Consider the following 20,845-nt stretch of genomic DNA (forward strand, 5'->3'; position numbering starts at 1 on the left):
GATTTATTCATAAATAAACTTTTTCGCTCTCTATAATTTTCTACTCGATGAACAATATCGAGTTCGATTGCCGGGCAAAGTTTTGCCGCTCTCTGGCCACGCTACATTACTCGAAAGTTATTTTAATTAAAGCTCTCTGTCTCTCTGTCTCTTTCTCTCTCTTTCAAGAGCGCGAGCTGCTGCTGCTGCTACATACAGTTCGGGGCAATAATAACAATAATAATAAATCAGCTCGTAGCGAGCATGGCAGGCATGCGGCTCGTATAAAAGCTCGACAATAATAATACGACTCTGGGAAATTTGTCATCTGTCAAAATGTATCATCTCCAATGTTCTTTTTCATTAACGCCGTGATAGGTACGTGCACATGCCCGAGACGACGACGGCGACGCGCTTTTCGCGACGATTTTTGGCACCGAGCTCCGTAATATACTTATATGCTTGGATGCATGAAGCGAGATTTTCTTTTTACGTGAACGAAAATCGCGAGCGCAAGCTCGAGAAAAGACAAACTTTGTAGTTCCGTCGCGAGGAAGACGCCAAGAGAGACTTGATTGTCTCTCTGTTATTCTTTTTGAAAATGAGAGCATTCAATCGATTCGTACACGAGAGAGAACGCGATTTTTAATTTGCCTCTTCTTCGAGGCACTCGACGCGAGTTTGGCTCGGGTTTCGCAAAATCGCTTGTTACATACACGACACGTGCAACCACATAGCCAAATGTATAAATCTCGTTCTGCCCTCTTCTGTATACTTTAGGCCTAATATAAATCTTCCGCCTGGTATACAACGCCTGGCCAATGAAATTTACGTTGCTCTTCATCAGCTTCATTCCAGCGTGAAAAGGGTAGGGAAGTGAGAGAGAGAGAGAGAGAGTTTCAACGTAATGCAAAAATACGACGACTAATTTCTTTTTTTCTCATCTATAAATAAGTAAATTTTTAGTTTTCGCTTCCAATTACGAAAATACCAACGGATTTTCAAAAATTATGTCAACTTGCTTGTACTGATTTAAAAAAAAATTCATTATATCAACGTGGTTAACAATTAGACCTAAAGGAAATTTAAAAGAACATAAGCGTTCATGTATAGATTTTTATTTATGCATATGTATTATCTTACACCACGAAAAGAACACATTAAACAAATTATCGAAGTTGAGAAAAAAAAAAGTATTACATTGTATATAGATCATTGGTATTTTGTTTCATTAATTGTCGTTTGTCACACATTTCAATTCATTAAATGTCATTCTCAAAATTTTTCTCGCGACTGTCAATTCGTGCAATTAAACTTGCACTAAAAAAAAGGTGAAATTTCGGTCGAACATCGTGATCAAAGTCGAACGAAAGGGAGCAATTTAGAGCTTTGCTCTATTCGAATGCAGGCCTTCCGTGCGTATACAAATGCAAACGAAATAAGACCGATGACGCATAGGACTGTGCGGCAGTCTAAAGCTTCCTCTTTCTTTCCCTTTGCGAGAGCCGAGCCGCTCGCAATGGTCTCGCCATATAATATGGCGAAGCGACTTAATGGCTCGCGACTAAAGTTCAAGCATGCACACACACATAAACGGCGCTAAGCTGACTCTCTCGCTCTTTATCATATACATAGCGGCATCCACATACACACACTTTTCGAAAACTCAACAAAAGCGTCACTATTTCCATTTTTTTTTGTTGATGCTGTCGTTTTATTTGTACGTTCAACGTTTTTTTTCTTAATATCATTTGATTTTAATTCATTCGTGTCATTTATCTTCAATTCAAAATTATATCGTGTTAGATACGATTAACCCACTATTTACAGATTTTGTTTGCACTGAAATAACTAATTTACCTTAGGTTTCCTAATTATTTTACAATTACAATAGCCTAATTGTATTTTTCTCGCTACGTAAAAGTTGATTTTTGCCGATTGTAAAGAGTGAAATGTTTTACAAGATTTTATACATGGCAAGTGATGAGAATGAAATATTTTAGCTACTGATGATGCGAGGTGTCAAAAGTACACAATATATTACGTTATTTACTTAAAAAATTTACCGTGTCTCTTTTAACATACAGCATACATTGATACAAACTCATACTTGCTTATGCAATAATGTATGTTATGTACAAAGAAAAAATGCACATAACTAATTATTTAGTTTTCTACATTTTCTTCTGCTCTATCTGTACTTTCATCTTGTACAGAATAATCCAATTGCTCTTCAGAATCTTTGAATATACTAATATCTTGACTTACCATGGATTCAGACTCTTTTATTTCTACTTCTGGGTCTAGTTTGACACTAACTCCATTGTTTGTCATTCCACTTATTGGACAAAGGGTTTCACTCGCATCTTCTTCTAGTTTTATCGCCTTTTCTTGCGTTTCTGAGTCATTTTGTTCTGGTGTTTCAACTACACTTTTATTTTTTTCCAAATCTAAAGAGCAAGTAGAAGCATTTTTAGTAAAATGATCTACTTGATTCATATCTACATCACTATCTTCGAGTTTTTTTATGTCATCTCCAGACTGATTGATTTCTTTATTTTCTATCTGTAACTGATTATTCTCTTCATTTGATTTTTTGACTGTTACAATACTGCTTATATGAACATAATCTTTTTCTTCTTCTCCATCCTCTTCCAAATGCTCATATCTATCTTCCTCCCTAAAATCTTCTTTATCATCATCTTTCATATGCTCATTATCTCTTTCAGATCCATTTTTATCAGGATTAATGTTGCGATTTTCTTTTCCTTCATCAGTAATGTTTAATGAGTTATGGTCAGATGAATGCATATCCTTATCTCCATCTTTATCTGTATTGGATTGAAGAAGGTCAAGATCATCATAAAGTATTTTTTCTCGTCTAGCAATTTCAGCTGAAAACAATATAAAATTGTTAATAATAAAATACAGTTTTAAAAATTGTTCGAGTAAAATTAATAAGAAAAATGCAAACCTTTTATCTCATTAGCTGATTCTAATATCAATGCATCAGTTTCAGGTGTCCTGACTCGAGGCAGGTAGTAGATGTGTGGTTTAGTTTTGGATTTAATGAACTTTAATAATGGTAGTTGCGAATCTCGCCATTCTTTAAATGCTGTACTTCTGGCTACTTTAGCTTCCAAAGCCTTAACTTGAGCTATCTGTTGTTTTCGATATTGGAATAACTGCTGCCTTTCTTTCTTTAATTCTTCTTTCTCTTTTTGTTTAGCTTCTTCAACTCTAGCTTCTATCTCTGCTTTTTTATCCTCCTACATCGACATAAAAATACATTATTATATAATAAATAATATTCAAATAACATCAACTATGATCAATAAATATGGTAAATTAAAAACCTTTGCTTTGAGTTTTGTTTCTTCCTGACGAAATTTTTGTAAAGTACCTAATAAAGCTCCAAACATACGCCTATTTCTTTGTTTACTTCTTTCGTCTGTACTTTCTCTGCGTATAACTTCTTGCCTTGAAGGTACTTCTCTTGGAGTAGCAATAACTCTTGAAGAAACTGCAGGCTGCAAAAAAGTAGAAATAAAATATTTTTTAAGTTATTATTTGATTGTATTTAATATAAAAATTAATGTTGTAGAATACATTAATTAATAATATGAAATAAATATTTACTTTGGTGACCCCATCATCTTCATCGCCACTGTCATCTACATTAGATACTGCTCTTGCACTAAGCCTGCTGAAAACAGTTTTTGGTTCTGCATTTTTGCCACCTTGCTGCCATCTTCGTTTAGCAGGAAATTCATTATTTGATGCATCAGGTTGTGGCCTGCGTCGATCATCTTGAAAATTTCTTTTCAAATTCAACCTTCAACAATCATATGCATACATTAAATTAAATGAGCCTTTTTTCCTATTGACTTTAAAAATTTAATAATTTATTTAAAATAAAAAGTAAATATGCAATTAAGTTATTATAAAGCAAACACTGCAAGTATTCATTCACACCAATCAATTTATAGATAGAAGAAAATTAATTTATAAATAAGTTTGAGAGGTTAGATTGACAGATCCAATTTTGACATTAGTATTCCAAAGAAATAGCTATTGTTTCTAAAATCAAGTTTACCTAGCTGTAGCAGGAACGGTTCCATTTTCACCCTCGGCCACATCCCTGCCGAGTATTTTTCTAATATTTTTTTCAAGTCCGCGAAGACCATCACGAGCGGCTTCAAGTTGAGCTTCGAGATTGTCCGCTCCCCAAGACTCTTTCATGGCTTTATTGACGAAAGTAGAAACTGTTTTCACTTTTCCGGCTCGAATGTCACAGGACGGGGGTGCACAGAGAAACGCGAGGAAAAGTATGTTTTGAATTTATAATCGAGGTGCAGTGACTACAGACTAAATGCCGGATGAAATGTTGTTGACGCTGATTCTGCGATACAAGCCTGCCATCTTATAAAGTCAAGACAAGTACGAACTTTGATGTGGCTGCAGGCGGGCGACCTCGACGTTTAGTTGCAGAGTTCGCCTGCGGTCGGCTGCTGCCCATGATGTCGCTAGTTGACAGCCTACATAATGTTTATTTGTCGTCTGTCGATCGTTGCATGATTGCAACTAATACAAGATATTTTTTGTAATTATGCAAGGTGTAAAGCTCTGCTCTTTTGGGTCATCAACCCTTGAACCTACTTGCAATAGGCTAATCACATTGAATTATCTAGAGCTCGTGGATTACTCTGAACTATAAACAAGAATAAATTCATTGTAATTAATTTGAATCAATAAAAGGTTTACTTTTTTTTAACTTAAGAATCGAAATATAAATTTTTCCCCATTCAATTTAACACATCTTTATTATGACATTAGTCTAAAGGTGAAGGCTTTTTTATTTTAAGAACCCTGTAGAGATCTCAAGTTTTAGCGCATGGACCCGTAAAAACCCGTATGAATGAATTAAACAGATTTGCTACTCAGTAGTGTGCTTCTTGTACGTCAATAAAGGCAATCAGCTTTTAATAATAAAAATGAATATTCAATTTTTAAATCTAGAATAAAAATAATAATCCTTAGAGCTTTCGTCATTTCATTCCTTAAAAAGCTCATGTAAAAAAAGGAAGAGCTAAAATTATTTTAAATCGGTAAAAAAAGTTTTATTGATGTACCTAAGAATTATGGAAATTTGAAGGGATGTATACATACGCAAATAAGTTGTGTATTGTGTATTCACAGTTCATGATAGTCTTGTACAGATTATCCGCTCGATTTTGGAAAACGTGCAGTATCAAACTGATCGACACTTGTACGGTTGATCGATGATACAATTATTAATTCCATACTTTGACCATTAAAAGTGAGGAAAGTCAAAAGAAAACGGTTAAAATCGGATACGGACGCGATCAATAATGCCACGCCGGACAATCGTCAGGAGACCGCCGTCCGATTTTCATGGCACAAAGGTCTGACAGCTGAAAATAATGGGGTATATGGTGGAGCTCGTCGTTGAAATAATGCCGATCGACGAAAGTGACAAAATGCTTATATCCTCGTCTCGGAGAGCTACAAGTTCCACGAGGCTTCTCAACTCTTGCTATGGCCCGCTGCTGAAAAGAGTTCAACCGGCGGCCTGCAACATTCAGAGCCCGCGATTGACGAGCCCGATCGATGAGCCCGATCCCGTAGCGGCCATCATCGTGGTGCTCTGCAGGTACAGATGCGACGTCAACGAGGTCGAGGACGACGGGGGTAAAAGTCCATTTAGCACGTAGTACGATCAGGGCTTCATCAGCATCAAGGTAGATCAGTGTCAGGGCATTGACGGGTACATAAATGCAGAGAATGCCAGCTCAAGCGACTCGGACGTTTCCTGACATGGCGCGAAGACTCGCAGGAGATTCGCCAAGACCCCAAGGCATGTACCTGATAAGATCATGATGGACTAGATCATGTTCCTGGTAATTCGCTCGAGTCTCTGCGAGTATCGTCGGAATCTACACTCGAGCCCAAGAGACTCTCTTCCAATAGTACATAGTCGAGGAAATCGTTAAGATGCTCCTGCTGAGCGAATCAGCCGACGTCGACGCTCTTGATCGCGGGTTCGATTCTCCACTGTTGTAGGCCGAGCTGCGCTTCAACTGACAGCTCGTCAAGAAAACACTTTCAAGCGTAGCGATTTTCAGTCACAGAGCTGCAGGAGAGGGAGTTCAGGCTCGGCAGCTCACCGCAGCTCTACACACTACACACATAAAATCGGACAGCCAATCGGTGGTGATGATGTACTCGTGAAAGGCTCTTCGGATTTTTCAGACTAGCTGAAATTCGTGCAATAAAATGAACGACTGTGCTTCTTTACTGAAAACAAAAAAAGAATATTGAACGATCGCTTATGAGCAATCCAGGCGAACCTGTTTAAGAAATGCAGCATTATTTTGACGGCACTTTTGCAAATTCTTTATCATTTGAGCGAAATAACATGTCCTTGTGTAAAGCATAGTACAAGAGAATTTTTATTTTGAGACCATAGCATGTCGTTGACATATAGATCTTATTGGCATGCGTATAGACATATAAAATTGTAAATTGATACTGCTAATTCTTCTATTGTGATTTAGCACTAAACGGGCTTGTAAATCGTAATTTGAGAAAATTTGGTGGTAAAAAAATAACGATAATATTTTATATTGTAAATAAATTTATTTTATGCAAATCAATGCATATAACACTTATATATTTACAAACATGTACGAATTATCCAACTATTTAGTAATAAGATCAATCTTATAAATCCGTTTATGTTTATATATGTACAAAAATGAAGTTTCACCATGTACAGTGAAAATATAGTGTTTTTTTTTGTGTAAAAAGTTTATAAAAGAGATAGTTGGTTCGAAACCTGCATTCAAAAATGCGTTAATACGTCAACGTATTTTATAGATCCTTTTGCAATTTTACGTTTCGATACTTCTAACATAATAATCACGAGAAAATATTGAATTTGTTAAAATTATTGATTCCTATTATGACGATCAAAATTAATTTCTACTAATGTCAAGAACGTCATCGCTGTCGTCTTTGCGGTGACTTGGATTGCTGAGGCTGCTGAGATTCCAACAATTTACGTATTTCTTTTCCTCTGCCTTCCCAAACCAAAATTTGTCGATTGGCTATATCGGGATACCTATTCAAGTGAAGTTAATAATAAATTAATTATTTTCAACAGAAATGGTTGGTGCAATTAATAAAATAACGTAAAAACATACATTTTGGCAAATTCTGTTGAACTCACTAATAATCTCCAACCCTTCCTTGGTTCATATATCGCTAGATTATCAATGATTTGGGTTACCTCTTCAATAGGTAATTTTACTGTTGAGCAAATTTCTGCTCTATCCTGGATATACTCTCTTTCTGTGTAGCATAACAACTGAAAAAAAAATTCAATTTGAAACAATTGTATGATATTTATCAAAGATATGTTTAAAATCTTACAATATAATTTCTAGCTCTACGCATCAACTCAGATTCAATACCACTATCAGATGTATAGTTTTCATCGTAAATGATATTACTGTTGACCACCCAGTTGTTTTGAACAAGAACTGCTACTTCTTGAAGAATCTTCAAAATGTCTGTGTCTTTATGATCAGATGAAATTATTGCCCTTAAGTGTTCAAAGGTCATGATTTTAGCATCCTTCATCAGTAGACTAATTTGTTCAAGTAGCGGTAATGTCTGTATATAACTCAATGTATTGATAGGATTCAACGTGTTGACGTTACTTTTCAATTTAGTTTTTTTTACAGGAGCTAATATATTTAAATACTGTGATTGAGTTAATTTTAAATTGTTACTTCTATCATTGTCAACTTCATGACAAAACATTTCTTCCTTTATGGGTTCTTCTGCTTTTTGAAATTTGCAAGGTACCCACTCTTCTTCCATACTCTTTCTGGCATGGGTTTGAAAAGACTTTTCTCTTTGTTGTTTAGCATAATCGGAAATGTTCTTAGCAAATTTTGCATGAACTTCTTGTTCTTCAGGCTCATCATCATCTGCATCCATGAATCCTTCTCCACCATTTTTTCCAGAATCCTTAAATTTTTTATCTACTCTGTCCAAATAGCTAAAATCTGGTCTCATCTGGATGATTCCTTTAAGAGGAGTTATGTGAAATTCATCATTTTGAAAAATTGCAATAGCGTAGTTGTCACAGTTTGGTTCGGCTCGCGAAGATTTTAAAAATATTCTATCCATTTGATCTCTATAAATAAAAATTCATTGAATGAATTTTAAAAAACATTAAATTTGTTGATTTTTAAATTATAAATGTCTTACCCTTTAAACAATTGTTCTTCTTTTTTCTTTGTAGTTGATTCAACATTATTTGCAGCTAAAAATTCTCCTTGACTCTCGTCATAATTCTTAGACTGTGTTTCTAGTTGAACTTGAATTTTTACCTCTTCATTTTCCGGTTTCATAGATGTTTCCAAGAAAATAGCATCATCATAACCAACATCTGCACTCTTTAGTGGATATTGAAAGATATATAATTTATCTGCCAATTTAGTTGATACATAAACAGGTATCTAAAAAAATATTTATCAGTTAATAAAAATCTCATGAGTATGAAAAAATAATTTTGAAGGGCCATAAAGCTATTTAATTATATTAGACACGCCTTCTAAAGTAGATTGCATTTTGAGTAACTGCAAAGAACTACAATTTAAAACTTTACAAAATAATATCAAATTCTTAGTTTACTGCTAATTCAACATATAGACTTCTAATAACTTTTCATTGAAAAATGATACCTCTTTAACAACAGGGTCGTCTACATCTTCATCCATTGGTTCAGTTTTTACGGTGACCATATTTTCAAAATTTCTAGCTCAACCGTAAAACACCCACAAAATGACACGATGTACTACGTTACATTCACGAGGGTCCTACGGTACACGTGCAACTATTTCGTCAGCAACCTAACGTTTACATGCGGCGAGAGCAGAGGTAGAGAAACGAGAGTGAAGTAAAGCGGTTGCCATGTGCCGGCTTAGTTGTCGCTCTTACCCCACCACCATGCTTTGCACCCGTATAATAGCAGCGCGCGCCTCCTGCCAGTTAGAGGAAAGATCCAAAAATGCATTCTACGCTCATCGATGCAATTTGGGAAAAAATATCATTTACGTTTAATTAAGCAGAATATAAAAACAATTTACGGAAGTAGGATGTCAAATCTTTTTTTAAATCCAATTGTCTTAAAATTGCGTATTATTACGAAGTAGTGATGCAATTTCAACTCTTATAGAAGATTGAAACTCAATTAAAGATATTAAATTAAAAATTATAATTTCCGCTTTTTAATGAATAAGATGCATTTTTATAATCAATTTTATGGGCCCATGGAAAACATATTGACTTATAATTAAATAGATGAACTCACATGATGTCTTTTTTATACATTACACAAATAAGTTTTTTGAATTTAATTGTGTATTTATAAAAATTGATTTCTTCCTTAACTTGAATTATTTTTCACTTTTATTAGTATTTCTCATGTTAGTAATATCTAGTTTATGATTTGCATCCATCTTATTTCTTTTTACAAAAAAAAATTTAAAAAAAAAAACATTTTTAGATGCAATCATTAATTAAAAAAGGATCATTATATTGTCTTTCCCCAAAAGTTTTCTGCAAATCCTGTGCTAAGCCTTCTTTCTCATAACTTTTTAACCGTTTTAAATTGTTCATTTATTGTCTGACTTCGATATTTCAAGGATTTAAATTACCCTGCATCTTTCCATCAATAATGCTTCTGCTGTGGATAACATGGGAGAGTCTGTAGGATGTTTTTACTTACTTTGCAGTTAAATTCCTTTCGTCATTATCCTAGCTATCAACTTTTGAACTTATTCTTTTGGGCTATTTCACTCGTAAAGAGACAGAGTAATGAACATTGGAAGCTAATTTAATTAGCCAGTATTAGGTATATGCCTAATACACATTTACTGCTGTAGATTTGCATACCTACTACATAAAATAAAAACTATCATGAAAATCTCAAGTGTCCAACCGAGGTCTTTGTGTACAATCAGCTTCGACGATGTGCGGGTACACAATTTTTGCGACGACCTCTGCCAACGACAGCGACGCAACGTATGAAGTTACAATTATTATAAAAGAGCACACGACGAGTCGCTGCTGCTGCTGCTGCTGCTCTGCAAACTCAAGACTTTGATTCGACGTCGCCGCGCGAGAATCGCGATGATATGGGGTGGTGCGCGCACTACTATCGCTAAACATTATCATCCCAATGGATTCTTCTGCTTCTCTGACAAGGAGAATAACAACTAACGAGCTTCGCTGAGCTGACGATCTTACATGTCTATAGCGTGCGCGTAACATAGAGTCCATCAGAGCTAGCTCCGAGTTCGCAATCCTTTAATGTGTTTTAAGTTTTTGTTTCTTCTCATCGTTTGAAGGCCCAACGATATGAGAACGAAATTTAGACGTGCAACATCCAACGACGAAGAAGACGAAGTAAACAGTAGTAAGTCGAGCGTGACGTGTGTCATACATTATTATTGTTATTTCAATTTCTTCTTCGACTTTCTTTGTACATATCAATGTTTACCTCGCACGCGTCATCGCGCTCACGCTCTTTTTATGATCATTTAGAATTGATCGAGGGAGAATGGGTTGCATTAACAGCCGGACGGACATCAACGACTATCATCCGAACATCTTCCAAGTGATCAACGTCGACGAGCTGGGCAATCTCGTGATGCCTGGTAAGATGGAAGTGTCTGACGTCGACATTATACTTTATCAGAGAAACAAGCCTGCCGTCAAGTGGCCGCTACGATGTTTACGTCGATACGGCTACGACGCGGAAATTTTTAGTTTCGAAGCTGGCCGACGCTGCTCTACTGGTGCAGGGATTTATGCATTCAAATGTAACAGGGCTGCACAGCTTTTTAATCTTGTACAGACAAATATTCAAGTGAGTAACTATCAAACAGTCTGCAATCTTGGCTGAAAGTTTGTCAAATTAATAGCAACTATGATTTCTCATTGCAGCAAGTTTTTACTAATTGTGATGATACAGTATCAAGAGACCTACAACTTAGTAGCACTCATTCTGTGCCAATGACTTCGCATATGACAATACCTCCAGATTCTAATTATTTGGATCCAACACCAGTAGGATGTAATGGTCGTACAACATCAACTTTGCCCCATAGTCAACAGAATGGTAGACTAAGTAGTGTTGGAAGCAGCAGTGGACCATTGTCGCCTCAGGGTACGATGGGCTCACCATCTCCACCTCCTGTAGTGCCGTTATCACTACCACCTCCTCCACCTTCTTCGCAAAGTCATCCTCAATCAATTTATTTAAATGATGAAGTTAATCAAACGAACATCAGTACTCGTCCAGAATCTGAGCGCAACAATAATAAAAATACTGATAAGGACTCAACACCAAAGTAAGACTACTCATATATTACCTGACAAATTAAAAATTTATCCATTCAACTGTAAACAAAGCAAATAATATTTTTTTCAGATCGTCTACTATAAGTAATTCTGCATCAAGTACAGGATTTTTGTCAATGGAATTGAATTCCATTAATATTTTGCCTGGCACTAATGCATCAACAACAAACCCTCAACTTCCTTTATATATGAATGTTGAATTAAGTAATGATACTGCAGCATTATCTCCAAATCAGGACAGTACTAGAGTAATATCACGAGAAAACATAGATATTCCAGATTCGCGATCCTATGTAAATATCGCATTGTCGGAAGATCAAAAGTTAAGTACCAAAATGAGACCAGCTGTATTATCACTTGTGACAAGTCCATTGCCAGATATGGAAGAAAATGTCACACATAGTTATGCAAATTTGGATGCAAGTGAAATTGAGGCCTTAAAAAAGCGTTATTCCACTACATCAATAGCTCATGGAATAACTAGTGATCAGACTCCTCCACCACAGCTTACTAGAGAAATGAGTTATGCTGTTTTAGATCTGGATCAAGCAGCAGCAACAGACACTGATACCAATGAGATTGTAACTAGTCCAAATGAAATTGCATCTGGTTCTAGTCCGCCAGATTCACCTTTGAAAACACATCAGACTCGCTACGTTACTATAGATTTTAATAAAACCGCGGCGCTGTCGCATTCTGTGAATTCCAGTGACGTAATGGACGAAGGTTCGCGTAAGACTCGTCATAATTCTACCATAAGTGATCTTGTTCCACCAGCAGCTTCGATCAGGCACCATTCATCAATGAGCGAGTGACCTTTGGCATATACTTTTTCCTTGGTAGTTTTAATGGAAAGAATTCTTGTAGTTCTTCCTCCACCCTTGTTACAAAAAGTAACATTGCAAACCATTAATATTGTCGTTTATTAAAAACCGATCGACATATTCTTCTCATACGTTTTGAATGAGTGTGGGGTACCAAGAGTAACCACTTACCCATTCAATTAGTTCTGTATGTGCATACACAAATTTGGAAAAATCTCCAATTGACAATTCTTATTTATGATTAAATATTTTTTGTCTGCTAACGCCAAATACTTTTTAAGATTCAAGTACACTGATGTACCAAAAATGACTCAACTCTAGTATGAATAAGAAAAAGTGCATATATAAATATATATATATATATATATAAATAATTTTAAAAGATATTAAAAGCAGTTACAATAAAATTTGTAATGGTAAAGCAGGTCATCAGAAGAGTTCAATGATATACAATAAAGTAAAAAAATAATTATAGGAAAAATGTACCATGGTATGAAACAAAGATTTTGAGTCATGATTTTTGAATATCTTTGAGTTCAATAACATGGTTTGAAAAATAGCAAATAAAAAACGCTTAATTCTGACCCATGTTTACGACAAATTTGATGGAACGAGTAAAGCATTTTTAGAATTGAAATATACATGCTGAGTAATTTTTTTATCTGAGTCCAATGAATAATATTGCTTGTAAAAAAATGCTCTGATTTTGTGTACAATACTTGTGATAATAGAAAAATGCGTAAATCTTCTTGTAACAGAAGACTATTACTCGTGTGGAAACAAAAAAAACATTTTGTGACAAAGTAGTTGCCTAAATAAATCGTTTGTATACGCCAAATGTTACGTACAACTTTTTTTATCGCGTAAACGACTTATTGTCAACGCATGTTGTGTACCATAGTAGCCAAAGACGTTAGTTGAATAGTAGAAATATACATTATGCATTTATAATAGAAAAAATTACATGCATTATAATATTTCAAGTTCAAGTTTCTCAAAATTTAACAAAAAAACCAGTTTAAACCACGCATAAAGTACAATAATACATTTTTTAATTGAGTTTGTATCAATGCATTTTCTATGTAAATTATTTTGTAAAATAAGAAGTTTTTACTACTGTTATCATTTAAATTGTTACCCAAGAACTTTTTTTATTACATTTTCAATTACATAAACCAGTTTTATAAACGTAAAGTTAATGTTATTTAAGAACAAAAGTTTTACCAATGGAAGAATATAGCAGTGTTTCGTCCACCATGACAGTATTATTTACATTGTTTTCTGAATTGTCAATTTAAATTTTAATGATGTTATTGAAAATTTAGCTAGGGATTCTTCATCAATTTGGATTGGAAAAAAAATAAGAAATTCAAAAATCGTTGAGTTTTGATTATCGATGAAATTCGAATTGGTAAGAAATCGAATCAATTGTAATCTAATTTTCAGGTGGATCCAAATGGAATGTTTTATTTTTTATAAAAATCGTATCACTCACCAGAGTACCATAAATAATGCAAAAAAAATGCCAACATTTCCAAAAAAGTTGAATACATTTTCAATAAAGGAATTGTTTTTTTTAAATAACGTAATTACGCACACAAGATGGCCTAGAAATGTATGCAGTCATACTTACTGTTTGTATTACTTGAAAAATGATGTATTCAGTTACTTAACGTAAAGTTGCGTCATTTATTTTTTGTGACATCGAATGTGACATGAGAAAATGTAAAATAATAGGGATAGGAAACATGATGGATGATGATAATTAGTTAATAAAAAATTATAATTAAAGGAATAAAAAATGATTTATTTATGCAAATTCAGAATACCAAAAAATAATTAAGTAACATTTTTCGTTTCCAAAATCTAATTCATTTATTTAAAGCAGAATTACATCCATGAACTTTTAATTCACAATAATGAATTTCTACTTGTACAGTCAATCATGATTAATATATGTTTGCAAAGTTCTCACAATAAATTAGGTATTTGAAGTTATTCGACGATGAAAAAACTAAGCACTTCATAGATTACACATATATGTGTATAGAGCAACCCAGTCTATTAAGATATCTGTTACATTAAATTAGTTTGATTACCCTAGCATTAAATAATCACAAAATGATACAATGGGAAATAATACAAAAATTAACTTAAAGTTATAAAATTATGCAGTATAGCGCACAAATCAATGATAGTAGTAAAAAATCAAACGAATTTGACACTTTATTATAATTTTAGTCCAGTTGTATTTCGGGGATGTTTCAGCTTTGTTTTATTTCAGTATGTCATCTTAAACAAGTTATAACCTGTAATATGAATGAATTCGTTATAAACAAAGAAAATTTTTTAAACATTTATTAAAAGTCACTTCTGAATAAACTTACCAGACGTTATATCGTGCCGTTTTCGCTTATGTTCGGGAGCGTGGAGTTCCAGACCTGGATCTGCGTGGTGTGCGGCTTCTTGGGGATCTGGACTTGCTTAACGTCCTTGGGCGACCATTACGGCTACGTGAGCGGCTGCGAGATAAAGATCGTGAGTAGGAACGCCTGGCTCCAGTGGCTCCACGGGCCCGTGAACGAGATCGTGAGCGTGATCGTGATCGAGAAGCAGACCTAATAAGAACGAATGAAGATTATTAAAATTGATCGCTACAATATATGCCTATGTAACGAAAAAATTCGCCCACATAAAAACTATTTCTTTACTCGTCTTAACAGCGATACCGTTAGAATAATGATAATTATTGCAGTAAACCAAATAATAATTGCAGTAAATGAGAAAATTGTTTCTATTTTAACAAAATTATTTCTAAGTTAACTAGAAATAAAAATAATTCAAGTCCACGTCCAAATAAGTTACTGGGCAAAACCATGTCAGCGTTTAAAAAATATTCTATAATTTGATTCTGAAATAACAAATTTTAGCTATATTTACAATTATTTTTATATACTGTTAAAAAGTAGATTTTTCAAGATTGGAGAATTACTTTATTTATTAGAATTTTAATATAGTCAATTTCCCCTCAATTACTCACCAAAATAAACATGAAACCAATTCTATATGTCTTAATAATAAGTATAAAAAATGATATCCTAACTATTTAAATAATGAAAGTCGACTGTCTTTGATTTTGTATACCTATTAAGAAGCGTCGTGATTACGCGATCGAAGGGGACGATAGCAGAGCAGTTTCTCGAAAATCGCGGTATATTGGAGATTATTGGAGATGTGTCGACGAGGGCTAGTGTAGAGGCGTTTTAAGAGTAGAGATGATGCGCTATGCATTTATGCGATGTTAAGGCATAAACATGGAGCTGAACGAAGACACGAAGAAGCGGAGGACTGAGCCGAAGCGCAGAGAAGTGCCGATGGTTAGAAGAAACGAAGTGCCCCACACATTATTGCATTTTGCTCGCTGTCGTATGTTGTTTTCATTGATTGATCTTATTTTCTTTCTCTGTTCAGTGTCTCGTAGTGCAGAAGTATACCCATACAGTAGGTAGGTGCTCTACACGCTGTAACTATGCAGAGGGGTGCATCGCAAAGTGAACCCAAGTAGATTAGGTGAATGTCGCGAGTCGAATAGTCACATGCGTATGCTGCTCAGCCGCACCTCCTACAAATAATGGGCAGGATTACATGGATAATGTTCTCTGATGATTGTATTTGTGCACCAGCTTTTACATTTCTTTCATTTATCAATTGTTTTTATTCAATTTTTAAACTAATCTATTGAAATTAATAATTTTTGTTTTTTTCATTAATAAAAATATTTGTATTAGTGTAAAAAATATTTAAATTAACCAAGTTAGAATTTAGGTATATTTTTTGTGATAATATCAACAATTTTCAATGCTGAAAGCAGTTTTCACAGGCTGTTGCATATCAAATGTTTTTTTTCTTTGAAGATAAATAATAAATAAAATCTTTAAAAAAAAATTAACAAAACTGCAAAACTTACTTCATCGATTACATTCGAATTTATGATTTTATCAAGAATTCCTAAGAGCTCAAATGCTATCTAGTTTTAACTGCAATAAATAATTAAAATATCAAGTGAATAGTTTGGGTATACTCTAAGAGCACTGCATGTTGTAAGCACATGGATTACTTATTAAATCTTTTTCATAAAATGTTTCTTATTGTTGTTCAACTCGATAAAGAGAAACACTATGAAAATGGTGTCCGCAATATTTTAATCCACATAGCTACAAGAACCATTGAGACATCATGTCAGGTGTTGCTAAATTTAAAAGTTTATAATAATTAAATTGTTAATGACACGAGGTAAAACCTTAGCATTATAACCAATCAGTCAGAGCAACGAGCAAAAACTAAACCAAATACACAGAGTCGAATTAAAAAAACAGTTTTCACTCATGCTTGCAGAACGAAAACAAACAGTTTTATCCTGTATTGATTTGAAGAATCGACGGAACGCCGCACCTGGATCCGACGATATTACAGTGCTAAACAGTGTAACATCATCAGAGCAAAAAAAACGGTAATTTAAATATTAAATAACTTCACGTAGTGACATACCTGCGTCTACGGGTCCTTCCATTCCTGGGGCAGTCCCTTGCATAGTGGCCTCTTTCTCCACAATCGTAACACCTCTCTTCGCCATAGGATCGCCCGCTACCCCCCCGTCTCGGTGGGCCACGGTCCCTGAAGTTTCGCTTGCCGTTGGAGATCTCGACGCGGGCCCGCCTACCGCACACGGTCCGACCGTCGAGAGCTCGAACGGCGTCCTCGGCATCGCGAGGATCGTCAAACTCGACGAAAGCGAACCCTGGGGGATTACGGGCGACCCATACGTTCTTGAGAGGGCCATAATGGGAGAAGGCTTCCTCTAGCTCCTGTTTCGTGGCACTGTTTCCAAGGTCACCAACATAGACCTTGCAGTCTGACGGATAACGAGACATCTGAAAATTAAAAACAAAAAAAACATTCACATCAGGGCGTTCAAGTTCTTCAAACCTGAAAACGAAAAATTTCCGTAGCTGCCATTGGGAATGCGATGGCGTGGCAAAGAAATCAATTACTTTTAATCGATTTTAGTCTCTCGCTTGTGGAGAGTGTAAAGGCTTGATCGAGGCTGCAGTAAATGTTCGTTATACAGCGATGCGGTTAATGTTTTTGATGAACGAAATTTACAAGCGACAGCACTAAGTGCAAATCTCGCACACAGACGCAATGACACGCACTGAACGCGATAACGAGACAAAAAATGAAGGCAAATCGTCTATAACACATGGAAGCCGGAGATATGCGTCACTCTCTCTCTTTCTCTCTCTCTCTTCGCTGGGTTAGGAACAATATGAAGCTGTGCATCGGCTGTCCTTACCTTACTCATCTTGGTGCTCGGCTTTTGTTTTTTGTTTGATATCCGTCCAGGTGAATATCTGTCGCCGTTCGCGAATGAACGAGCTTGTTACGGGACGTCCGTGCCACAGGCAAATCGATCGAAACTTTTGCTCGTTCAACGACCAAGTTCAGATCCTAACTCGACGAGTCACACACGCAGAGTATTCGTTGCACAAAATGGCGTACGTTGCCGTACACTGGTGAAGGCGCTCCTTCCTCGCTGGGCTCAGCGTTCGTTTGCCACAGTACACACACACACACACACACGTACACGCTAACGTAACACGTACACACTTGCGGCTCACACAGACATGTTAATTACATGTAGATATGAGGCATGAACTATAGAAGGGAACTATAGAAGTGCACGAGCTACAACGCCAAAAACATATATAGATATAGTGTCTGTGAGGTTATATCCGGCCTCTAGTTCTCTCGATACGCCTGCCTAGCGATAGGCAACCACATGAACCCAGAAGGCAGCATGCGCGCAAAAAATTCAACTTCGTCTGGAAGACCTGTAGAGAGCAGCACTGCCGCATCTGTGCTGAGTCACTCGAGTCAGATGCGCGTTAAAAATGGGCGGCTAGGCTGCATGGCGCGCGAGCTTTTGATTAATTTGAATATACGTCTTTCACGCGTGTGTGAGGAATTTCGAAGATTCGACAGTGAGCGTTTTTTGAAATTACGCCTACGAAATTCGCGTTAATAGTCGCTGTTTAATCTGATTATTTTTCGATTTTAACGTAAAAAATCAATTTGCGTCAACGATGTTTTATAGAGATTTGCTTTTATAACCAGATTAAATTTCGTTGTAAATTTTTTTTATTTAATGCTGAATGAATTTTTCTCACGTTTTATTACGCAGAAGATTAAATTGAAGTGAGCGTTGAAACGAGGAAGTTATTAAACGAGGTCATAAAATAACGTCATTTAGCCTCACTAAAGGAATCATTAGGATGGATAATTATTTCATTTTGTAACTAAATAAATGACGCGGTTCACGATATTATATGAATTTCGTCAAAACCTATTCTAATAATATTTATTTTCATTCTCGGAAATATGGGGTACCTATAGAATCTATTCCAGTATTACTCATGAGCTTTAATAAAAGAGATTGTCTTTTCTGTCTTTTTTTTTTGTTTTTTTTTTAATAAATCATCGACGTCGTGACACCCCGTCAAGAAAGCATAAAAACAAGCACATATCTCAGTTTGCGAGGGCATATTCGAGTTATTTTTCATAGGTTAGCAACGCAAACGTATGTAAGTGATTATCATTAAAATGTTGTTTTTTTACGTGGAAATTGCTTCGAAAAAACAAAATTGAACCGACCATGGTCACAGTAGTTTTTTATCGAGTAAACTTGCCTCGACATGGAAATTTAAAAAATTTGACACAATATTAACGTTTTAATTCTGTAATAAATGTCCAAGATTCGGAAAGATATGTCTTGTCCGTTTTAGAAGCAATTAAATAAATTAATGATTGCTTGGAAATTTCATGCAATTCGAAACTATTAATTTTTCGAAAAGTGTATTCATTCCAATTTTCTCGTTTATACGGAAAAATCACATTCCAACGAAGATGCATTAAACGTGATTTTATCGAAAATCAACCGTACGAGCGACGAACAAATATTTTCCGAGCTCGTCCGAAGAATTTGTGGAAAATTTCGTGGCAGGATACTACTGGCGAGCGAGGATACCACATGTCGTTTCATTATACCGTCGTCGTCTACTCTCCTGTAAACAAGAAAATTTATAGCTTCGCGCGCGCGCGCACAGACCAGCCCGTTGCAGTGTATTTTACATATACACGTCGTATACTTTTGTTTTAATGATTTCTTTTGTTTGCGCGACCGTAATTATTTCATTTCCTTTTTTTCTTCTCTCTATGCGCGCGATTATATACATGGCCGTGCTAGCGTTTAGCAACAATAACAATCGGAGACGCGCAGATACACACACGAGTCGAGTCGACACGATGATATAATTACGACGAATTCGCTCATTGCGTTCACGGGCATCAGGCGAGCATTAATTAATTTCGGACATCCGGGATGGCATATTAAATAACGTAACGCGCGTAGGACGATTGCAAATTAGTTGTTTTCTTCGTTTTATTTTTCTCTCTTGCAGAACTCTCGAGGCAGCTCGAAGAAATGCCCGAAGAACGAATTATAAGAAAAAAAAAGGCCCGGAGTTCTGAATTTTTTTGTCGAGCGAGGAAGATGCAAGCGCGTGCAGTTGGCTCCCTTGCAGTGCACGCATATATTATATCGAGAAGGAGGAGGTGGCGGTGGAGGCTGGATGTGGCATATCAGAGGCGTGAAAGCGCATCGCAATCGAGAAATTCCGCGCGGGGCTATGCACGCGAGCACAGGTATATAATACAGCACACACATGTACGCGTATAATATGCGCCAGTCGAAGGTACTTTTACTCGCGGGGCAGGAATGTCGCCGCTCGTTACAGCGTCGCGACAGTATATATGTACGCGCCGCGCAGCGAAATCGTCCTGGCGCGAGGAATGCGAATGTTTATACACTGCAGCACATGCACATGTACGTAAGCGCGCGCGCGTATATAAAGCTCGGCAGCAGCAGCAGCAGCCGCGCGCACGCACGCAAGTATGCGTTATATTCTCGCATATCGTATCGGACATTTTTGCCAGCTGCACATGCGTTTTATCCTTCTTAGCTTTCTTTTCAGAGCCGAAGGAAAAAAAAATTCGAGAAAAAGCGTACGTGTGGCCATGCGGAGATTTGTCGCGAGGATCATATTTTCAAAGGGAAAGTATGCGCATATTTACTACTACTATATTACGAGTATGTATGTTGTACGTATACGGTGAAAAGGCGGCTATCAAAGCGCAGACGACGCCGAAGCGATGACGCGCGTACCAGCCAAGCGCCTCGAGATCGGTATGCTGTTATATGTTATACACTTACGCATACGCGACGATCGGAGGCGAGATCGTTTTCTCTCTCTCTCTCACTCGTGAGCGAGCGAGGATCTACAAAACGACCTTGGAAGGAATGTGTGCTGCTGCACGCGGGGCCGCTTCAGGTTTTTCAAGGTCGTCGTCGTCGCCTCAAGTATATACTACATAATGTACTCGAGTAGTGAACTCGCAGTGGTGGCTGGCGCTAGCTATATAGAACGCACGCGATATCGTATTCATCGCGCGAGATCGGCGCGGGA

The 20,845-nt window shown here is 36.3% G+C and overlaps 4 protein-coding genes across 6 annotated transcripts; 1 reads left to right on the forward strand and 3 right to left on the reverse strand.

The window, feature by feature from the left end:
- Positions 1-1,081: 1,081 nt before the first annotated feature.
- Positions 1,082-4,445, reverse strand: LOC106660088 (pinin). Its single transcript, XM_014382927.2, has 5 exons — positions 4,076-4,445; positions 3,619-3,814; positions 3,336-3,509; positions 2,954-3,248; positions 1,082-2,873 (listed from the first exon to the last, which is right to left on the reverse strand). The coding sequence occupies exons 1-5, from the start codon at positions 4,219-4,221 to the stop codon at positions 2,146-2,148; spliced, it is 1,539 nt and encodes a 512-aa protein (XP_014238413.1). The 5' UTR covers positions 4,222-4,445; the 3' UTR covers positions 1,082-2,145.
- Positions 4,446-6,619: 2,174 nt separating this feature from the next.
- On the reverse strand, positions 6,620-10,099 carry LOC106660119 (DNA-directed RNA polymerase III subunit RPC5-like). 2 transcript variants are annotated; one of them, XM_014382964.2, is made up of 5 exons: positions 9,803-10,099; positions 8,281-8,531; positions 7,435-8,206; positions 7,206-7,369; positions 6,620-7,123 (listed from the first exon to the last, which is right to left on the reverse strand). In XM_014382964.2, exons 2-5 carry the CDS (start codon positions 8,421-8,423, stop codon positions 7,003-7,005), a joined length of 1,200 nt encoding a protein of 399 aa, XP_014238450.1. In that variant the 5' UTR covers positions 8,424-8,531; positions 9,803-10,099; the 3' UTR covers positions 6,620-7,002. The 2 variants fall into 2 exon arrangements, with proteins under 2 accessions (XP_014238450.1, XP_014238449.1); XM_014382963.2 differs by lacking the exon at positions 9,803-10,099 and adding an exon at positions 8,757-9,025.
- Positions 10,100-10,169: 70 nt separating this feature from the next.
- Positions 10,170-14,043, forward strand: LOC106660213 (fibroblast growth factor receptor substrate 2). The gene is made up of 4 exons (XM_014383127.2): positions 10,170-10,492; positions 10,621-10,945; positions 11,023-11,429; positions 11,510-14,043. The coding sequence occupies exons 2-4, from the start codon at positions 10,637-10,639 to the stop codon at positions 12,252-12,254; spliced, it is 1,461 nt and encodes a 486-aa protein (XP_014238613.1). The 5' UTR covers positions 10,170-10,492; positions 10,621-10,636; the 3' UTR covers positions 12,255-14,043.
- Positions 14,044-14,112: 69 nt separating this feature from the next.
- On the reverse strand, positions 14,113-17,964 carry LOC106660214 (serine/arginine-rich splicing factor 7-like). Of its 2 annotated transcripts, none has more exons than XM_014383128.2 (4): positions 17,617-17,886; positions 16,812-17,194; positions 14,651-14,881; positions 14,113-14,572 (listed from the first exon to the last, which is right to left on the reverse strand). In XM_014383128.2, the coding sequence occupies exons 1-3, from the start codon at positions 17,623-17,625 to the stop codon at positions 14,677-14,679; spliced, it is 597 nt and encodes a 198-aa protein (XP_014238614.1). In that variant the 5' UTR covers positions 17,626-17,886; the 3' UTR covers positions 14,113-14,572; positions 14,651-14,676. The 2 variants fall into 2 exon arrangements, with proteins under 2 accessions (XP_014238614.1, XP_023316760.1); XM_023460992.1 differs by lacking the exon at positions 14,113-14,572 and adding an exon at positions 15,408-15,885 and having other exon boundaries at positions 14,797-14,881; positions 17,617-17,964.
- Positions 17,965-20,845: the final 2,881 nt, after the last annotated feature.

The sequence above is a fragment of the Trichogramma pretiosum genome, unplaced genomic scaffold (assembly GCF_000599845.2).
Source record: "Trichogramma pretiosum strain Unisexual culture from Peru unplaced genomic scaffold, Tpre_2.0 scaffold18, whole genome shotgun sequence".
Lineage (NCBI taxonomy): Eukaryota > Metazoa > Arthropoda > Insecta > Hymenoptera > Trichogrammatidae > Trichogramma > Trichogramma pretiosum.

Bases quoted from the DNA above. Each gene is read 5' to 3' on its own strand.
- LOC106660088 (XM_014382927.2), bottom strand. From the start codon at position 4,221: ATGAAAGAGTCTTGGGGAGCGGACAATCTCGAAGCTCAACTTGAAGCC. The intron at 3,815-4,075 runs GTAAACTTGATT...TGATTGTTGAAG, and splicing joins ACCGTTCCTGCTACAGCTAG to GTTGAATTTGAAAAGAAATT. The intron at 3,249-3,335 runs GTTTTTAATTTA...ATGTCGATGTAG, and splicing joins AAACAAAACTCAAAGCAAAG to GAGGATAAAAAAGCAGAGAT.
- LOC106660213 (XM_014383127.2), top strand. From the start codon at position 10,637: ATGGGTTGCATTAACAGCCGGACGGACATCAACGACTATCATCCGAAC. The intron at 10,946-11,022 runs GTGAGTAACTAT...TTCTCATTGCAG, and splicing joins TTGTACAGACAAATATTCAA to CAAGTTTTTACTAATTGTGA. The intron at 11,430-11,509 runs GTAAGACTACTC...TATTTTTTTCAG, and splicing joins GATAAGGACTCAACACCAAA to ATCGTCTACTATAAGTAATT.
- LOC106660214 (XM_014383128.2), bottom strand. The intron at 14,882-16,811 runs GTATGTCACTAC...CGTTCTTATTAG, and splicing joins GGAAGGACCCGTAGACGCAG to GTCTGCTTCTCGATCACGAT.
- LOC106660119 (XM_014382963.2), bottom strand. From the start codon at position 8,816: ATGGTCACCGTAAAAACTGAACCAATGGATGAAGATGTAGACGACCCT. The intron at 8,207-8,280 runs GTAAGACATTTA...TTTTATTTATAG, and splicing joins GAAGAACAATTGTTTAAAGG to AGATCAAATGGATAGAATAT. The intron at 7,370-7,434 runs GTAAGATTTTAA...TTTTTTTTTCAG, and splicing joins GTAGAGCTAGAAATTATATT to TTGTTATGCTACACAGAAAG.